The sequence below is a fragment of the Lolium rigidum genome, chromosome 7 (assembly GCF_022539505.1).
Source record: "Lolium rigidum isolate FL_2022 chromosome 7, APGP_CSIRO_Lrig_0.1, whole genome shotgun sequence".
In the NCBI taxonomy this organism is placed as follows: domain Eukaryota; kingdom Viridiplantae; phylum Streptophyta; class Magnoliopsida; order Poales; family Poaceae; genus Lolium; species Lolium rigidum.
Genome location: NC_061514.1, coordinates 109999597 through 110005992, shown reverse-complemented (window position 1 = coordinate 110005992; position 6396 = coordinate 109999597). Strand labels below are relative to the sequence as shown.

The 6396-nt window shown below is 47.3% G+C and overlaps 1 protein-coding gene across 1 annotated transcript; it reads left to right on the top strand.

Annotated features, from left to right (window-relative positions):
- The first annotated feature begins 1656 nt into the window (after nucleotides 1–1656).
- LOC124677029 lies at nucleotides 1657–4736 on the top strand. The gene is made up of 4 exons (XM_047213031.1): nucleotides 1657–1975; nucleotides 2658–2935; nucleotides 3275–3514; nucleotides 4160–4736. The coding sequence occupies exons 2-4, from the start codon at nucleotides 2699–2701 to the stop codon at nucleotides 4433–4435; spliced, it is 753 nt and encodes a 250-aa protein (XP_047068987.1). The 5' UTR covers nucleotides 1657–1975; nucleotides 2658–2698; the 3' UTR covers nucleotides 4436–4736.
- The last annotated feature ends 1660 nt before the right edge of the window (nucleotides 4737–6396 follow it).

Genomic DNA, 6396 nt, shown 5'->3' with positions numbered 1-6396 from the left:
GCGAGCTCTATTCCGGACGAAACAACGGCCGTCCGTCGAGGGGGTGGCGACCATGTCGATCGACGGCGGTTCCTAGACATGCGACGGTGTCTATTGCAAGCAGGGGCATGGCGGCGACGACGACGGTGGCAATCTAGAGGGGTGAGAGTCGGCTCGGGCGTGGGTAGGAGGTAGGGAAATCGGTGTTTCTGGCTACCAGGCGGAGCCCACGCTCGTTTTCTGACGTGTTGCGAGGCGCCGACACGCCCGATTCGCGCCCTACGTGAAGGGGCCGACACGGGGATGCTGGCGATTCTATTAGGCTCGAAAACTAGCCGGCGCCGGTTGGGACAGACTGGTGCGATCCCAAAAACCACGCCGGCCCCCAAATCGCTATCGGGACCGCTATGGGGCGCGCCGGTGGAGATGCTCTAACAAGCGATTTTTTTGAGCACCTGTTTTCTTATATATCACAAGAAGTGTCATTAGAAAGAATTGCCAGAGAACATATAATACGGACATGTACATATGTTAAATTGTTCACATTTTTGACATTTGGATGGATTTCTTTTAGGCGGGAGCATGTCCTCTCGGCTCCATTATGAATTTCCGTCTTTCGTGGCCTCTTATGCAGATTAAAAGCACATGCTTCTTACACTAAACAATGAGAAAAAAATGGCCCTAGCTAACACGCACCATTTGAGACGACAACTCAATCCACACAAGCATAACCAAGATAAAGCGTCTTCTGTGACGTTACTTTCATCGAAAATTCCATAGCTCTTGTCGGTCAATTCCAATACAACCATTGAGCTACGGTCAACTCTGGTTCTCCATACCAACCGAACAAGATCGCCAATGTGAAATTTAAAACACCACACTCACTAAAACATGAGAAAAAGGATGATGAAAACACACCACAATTTTGGTTTTCCAAATGGACTAGATCAGAGCAGAGCAGTGACACCTACTGCCTTCAAGTGCCTATTCTTTAATTAAAATATGGCCATCTAACTACAGATAGTATGCGAGAACCTCCCTGGTAATTCCCTAACGTCAACAGTACATTCAACTACCCCAACTTATACTTTGCCATAGCAAGTTTAGGAAGAAAAAAAGTGGTCGTCTTAACTTTATAGCAAAGCATACATTTGATATTCCACAACAACCCAATTTCACCGTAGTTGTCCATGGTCATATCTTAAAAGTCAGCTACAAAAACATGTTTTATCTGCATAGGAGTTTTAACAACCAAAAAAGATCTTGTGTGTCCTGTGATCCGATCAACCTGACCCAGCTTTGCTCATTGACTGGGCAGAAAAGCTCACCTTCGGTTGATAGCCACTTACAGATAGGCTTATTGGGGGTTGTTGGTATAAAGCACAGGAGGAAATGTGTGCCGCATAACGGCCGTTCTTACAATGCAGTGTAGTAGACATTGGAAATCGGCCACACGACAGAATGAACTCAGAAAGCACATTGAGTTAAAAAAAAACTACTCACTAGTCAGAACAAACTAGCCGAACTTAGGATGTGTTGGGCCTTTTGGCGTGAAGTAGGCCCACAACAAACCAGCCCAACCTGGTATGAAGTGGGGTCCCCCACGGCCCACTCCCTCTTGTAGCCTGATTGCCTGAGAAGACGACGCAATCCAATCCTTCTCTCCCCACTGCGCCTCCCCCTCCGCCGTCCCCGCTCTCCGCCGGCCGGGAGCTCGTTGCAGCGCGGCGGAGCCAAGCCCTACACCTCTTCCCGCAGCTTTCTTCCCTCTCCCTTCCTTCCGAGTCCTCAGCTTCCAACGCGGCTCTGAATCCCGACTATGGTCTAGCACGATGCCCTACAGCTGCCGCCGTGCCGTACCTTAGCGTCACCGCCACCGCCGACGCCTCGATCCCGCGTCTCACCCCCGGCATCTCCGTTCAAAGTCTTCCTCGCCGGCACATCGCGTCCCCGCTGTCTCCGCCCCGTCCGCAGTCTTCGGCTATTGGGTTTTGAGGTATGACTTATGAGGTGGTTTTCCTCCAGCGACTTAGTATCAGTTAAATCGCACTGACCTAGTGACCTTCTCAATTTCTGGGTGTGCTGGTGCACACAGGGAACACCATCTAGATCCGAGCCTGGGTATTATTAGCCTATGAGCTGTACGAAATTTGGTGATTCTGCTTTGCCCGTGACATGATTTTTCTGCTTGTTTGGTACATACTAATTTTACTAGGGTTCATGTTAAAAGGTATTGGGAATGTATGGGGAACAAATGCTGTATTTCAGCCTGCATTAGTGTTTCGAGCGTGGTCTCATGACGATTATCTGTTGCATTTTTCTTTACTTAGCATTTAGGTAGTTTTGTGGCAGGTTAAAATCCCTCTAAAGTACATTTTAGGTGGACTTCATAATCATCTCTGAACATCAGAGAGTATTGCTCTATCTAATAATAGCAACTGTTGTTTTCCTCAAATCCTCGCACACTCCTAGTTCATTCATGGGAATAAATTATTGAGAACATCACGCTTAATTTTGCTTGTAGCATTAAAAACATCTTGAACACTGGCTACAACGTTGTGCAAAATGGAGATTTTTTTTTTTAGCCTTGATCAGTTCAGTTGACACTTGATTCTGTTCCATATATATGGCATTATTCTTTCTAGTTTGGTATATACTCATTCATATTGAACCTACAGATTTGGTTCTAGTTACTTCCGGAATTCAAGAAGAAGGAAATATGAGCTACTGCCAAGCTACAGTATACAAGCCTCATGATGGGCTCACTTTGGACAGCCCATTAGGTCTTGGGAGAACGTGCAAATTGCTTCCTCTACATTCTGCATGTCAACGTTCTTCTAGTTCTTGCAAGCTGCAAGAGAAACTATATCCAAGGCTTCTTGTTGCTGCTTGCCATAAAAGGCTTGGTCCTGTATATGCCTCAAGTGGGAAGGAAAATATTGGTTCTGCCAATGATGTAAGTAGCCTTTGCAGCTTTCCTATATTTAATCATTTCTTTCGGTTTTGTGGGTGAATTGCATTGAAAACGTGCAGTTTCATTACGGCTTAGCAAAATTGTCAAGTTTGATTTGGTTTGGTACTGTGGAAGTCTGTTATTGATGTTTTTCAGGAAATCATCTACAGGAAATAGGGATATTGTGTAAAGTGGAGTGTGCTAACTCTTAATCCTGTTTTGGTTAGAATTTATGGATCAGACAACTGATATGATACACAACAAGCACATAGTACATTAAGGCTGTTAATCACAATTGCTCTGTGGAACCATCTGTTTGACTTATTTTAGCTTTATTTTCAGCAATTCTCTATGGAATCTTTGAACAAAGCAATGGATGGAGCAAAAAAGCAATGGTCCATACAAGGCTTGCTTATGGAGCAACTGTCTAAGATTACAGGACAAGGATCTGGTGGAAATGGTGGAAATAATAACCGTTATGGAGGCAGTGGTGGTTCTGATGGCTCAGATGACGAGTCTTTCACGGATTCATTGTATGAAATGGTCCAAGTTTTATTAGCAACCGTCGCTTTTGTACTCACGGTAATTGCATTGCTTCAGTCTTTCTTATCATTGTCCTAATGTCCTTCATTCTGAAATATTATATTTTTTAGCGATAGTTCCGTGCAGACTTTTCAATCTCTATGATGCTTAGATACTATGTTAATCAAGCAGTTTAATTATTTCATGTGCAAACTTTTTTGCTGTTTATTCTTAGCCATAGGTGATTGTACAAATACATGAAGATAACATTATATATTTATTATTTTGAACACCCATTTCTGTTAATGTACTTAGCTGACTTAGAGGGATGAGGCAGATAATAGAAGTACAGAATAGTGAGATTTACATTCTCCATAGGGTTACTGAGAAAAAGATCCTTGTTGTTCCTGCTTTTGTCAAATATTTCATTATTTCTTTGTGACAGCTGTTTTTGTATCTCCCACAAATATTAATCCGTGGGGACTAACTTGTAAGTAAAAAGGGGTGAAAGTACCCTTCATACTAGAGAAGCTTACCAGGGATGTTGATTCTTTGTTGTACCATTAGTAACAAAGCTGTTGATTCTCGCATCTGCTGAAGACAAGACTTCTGAACACATAGCATGAGTGTGTTCATATTCTTATTGGCCATGAACGCTAAGGACCCCCCGTATATGATTTCTAAATCCTTTTCTTTGTTATGCAGTATATCCATATAATCAGGGGAGAGGAGTTGTATCGCCTTGCTAGGGACTACACCAAATATCTTGTTACTGGTAAGCGAACATCCCGGCTGAAGCGTGCCATGCTTAGCTGGCGTGAATTCTCAGATGGCATCACAAAGAAGGACAGCACAGAAGCTGGTGTGTATGGAAGCCCAGTTGGTTCTGAACCCGTGTGGTGGCAACAGCCCCAGAAGTTGGTTCATATTATGGGGAACCTTTTCAAAAGCAACCTGCGTCCACAAGCACAGGAATCTTGAGCCTGGCATGCCACGACCAACAACGTCATCAACAACAACAACATCAAAGCCTTTTTCCGAAGCTAAGTTGAGCTTGTCATGCCACGATCTATTTCACTTCAGAGAACTTCTCGTTTTAATCATGTATAGGCCTTCTGCTAAGTACTGGCGCAACTAGACGGTCAGCTGTTGTTTCTGCCGGATGGTGACTCTCGCCTAGTGTAGTGGAATTCATGTGCTGTCTCTGGTCTGTATTGCCTACGGAACAGGAGGGAAAAGAGTTGTTGTGGTCAGTTTTGTGTGTCAGGTAATGACGCTGCTATGATCTCGTCTGCTCGTCAATGGTTCGCAGGTGGCAAATTCAATGCTGATCTTATGGATCCAAGTTCCAATGCGGCGTACAAGCATAGCGTACAAGTGTACTGCCAAAGGATGTTGTGTTTTTCATGTAAGCACTGTGAGCTATTTCCTATGTTAATGTGCTTTGCTCTCCCATGGGTCATGACTAATAATGTTAGTTCAGTTCGTCTAGCTTGGTTAGAGCATCTCTAGTAGAGGCCGAAAAAACGCAAACCGAAAACGCCGAGTTCAGTGCACCGAAAACCCGAAAACGCGAGTTCTGTCGAAATTCGCAGTGGCGCAGAATAGAAACCGTATAATGGAACTGAAAAGAGGAATTCGAAATGGCGCGGGTAAAATTTAGCGATGGTCATAGTTCTAGATGACATAGATGCTCCGATTGAGCATACATACGTAAACGTAATTACTGGTACACCGGCAAGCGCAACCTAGCTAAGCAAAATGCGGCCTATATGACCTATGGCGCACGGCGGTGTCGGTGCTGGCGGAGATGGTCGGCGGCGTGGAAGATCTTCACGTGTCGTCCTTGTCAAGCTCGACTATTTCGAGCTTGACGCGGCGGACGCGGGCTTCCCGGCGGGTCGCCTCGTACTCCCTGACCTGGCGGACGGCGTCGGCTTCCTCCCGGCGGAAGCGCGCCCGAGCCTCCGCGTCGCTGATCGCCTTCGCCTGAGCGAGGATGGCCTCCTCCTCGTCGCTGCCGTGGACGTAGTCCCCGGCGGAGATGGTCGGCGAGCGCGCGGGGACGAGGTCGTCCTCCTCCTCGCTCTCCGCCACGGGCAGCCGCGGTGCGCGGCTCGACTGGCCGGAGGAGGAGCCCTCGCCGGCGGGGCCGTAGCGAGCGAGCTTCCCTGGGGGCGTGAGCCCCCAGTTCGTCCACCGGCGAGCGCTCCTCTTCCGAGCGCCCTCGCTCTTGTTCCACTTCCGTCGCTCCGCGTCGGTGTGGAAGACAGGCGGATGCGGCGGTGAGTCGCCGCCGCCCAATCCCGCGGCACGGCCGCCGGATCCTCCACGGGAAGCCATCGCGTGGCGGCGGGCTTCGAATCGGTTGCTCGGGCTACGTGGATTGCTCGTCGGAGCTGGCGACTAGCGGCAGTGGAGGGAGAGGAACGGCGGAGGGGAGTAGGGTTTGCGAACCGAACTCCCCTCCGTGATCCCTTTTAATACGGCTGTCCGCTCGATTTCTCGGGCCCCTGAACTTCGTTTACGGGCCGGCCCATGTTTTCGGGCGCTGATCTGCGCGCGTTTCGGCCCGAACCCGTAAATCCGCCGGAAATGTTCAGTTCCGGCGGGATTTACGGGCTCTGTTAGAGATGCTCTTAGGCATGGATTATGAGTCTAACGACTAGTCTAGTCTAGCTTGTTCCACTTGACTAGTTTGTAGAGTTGTGCTTGTTCCACTTGACTAGTTTGTAGAGTTGTGCGGTCAAGCGACTAGTCATGGACTAGTATAGAGTAGTTGTGGTATTTGAGTCGATGGACTCAATTGGGGATAGATTACTGTCCAGAGGCATCGGTGGAAATTAAGAATGAAATCCGCAGCTTCTTAAATACAAGGAAGTGTAGAGCTATAAAGCAATATATTTGGACGTGGAGGATGAATCTGAAGTTCAAAGACATTG

Coding starts and splice junctions, on each gene's coding strand:
- LOC124677029 (XM_047213031.1), top strand. CDS start 2,699: ATGAGCTACTGCCAAGCTACAGTATACAAGCCTCATGATGGGCTCACT. Junction 2,936..3,274: donor ATATTGGTTCTGCCAATGAT/GTAAGTAGCCTT, acceptor CTTTATTTTCAG/CAATTCTCTATGGAATCTTT. Junction 3,515..4,159: donor CCGTCGCTTTTGTACTCACG/GTAATTGCATTG, acceptor TTTGTTATGCAG/TATATCCATATAATCAGGGG.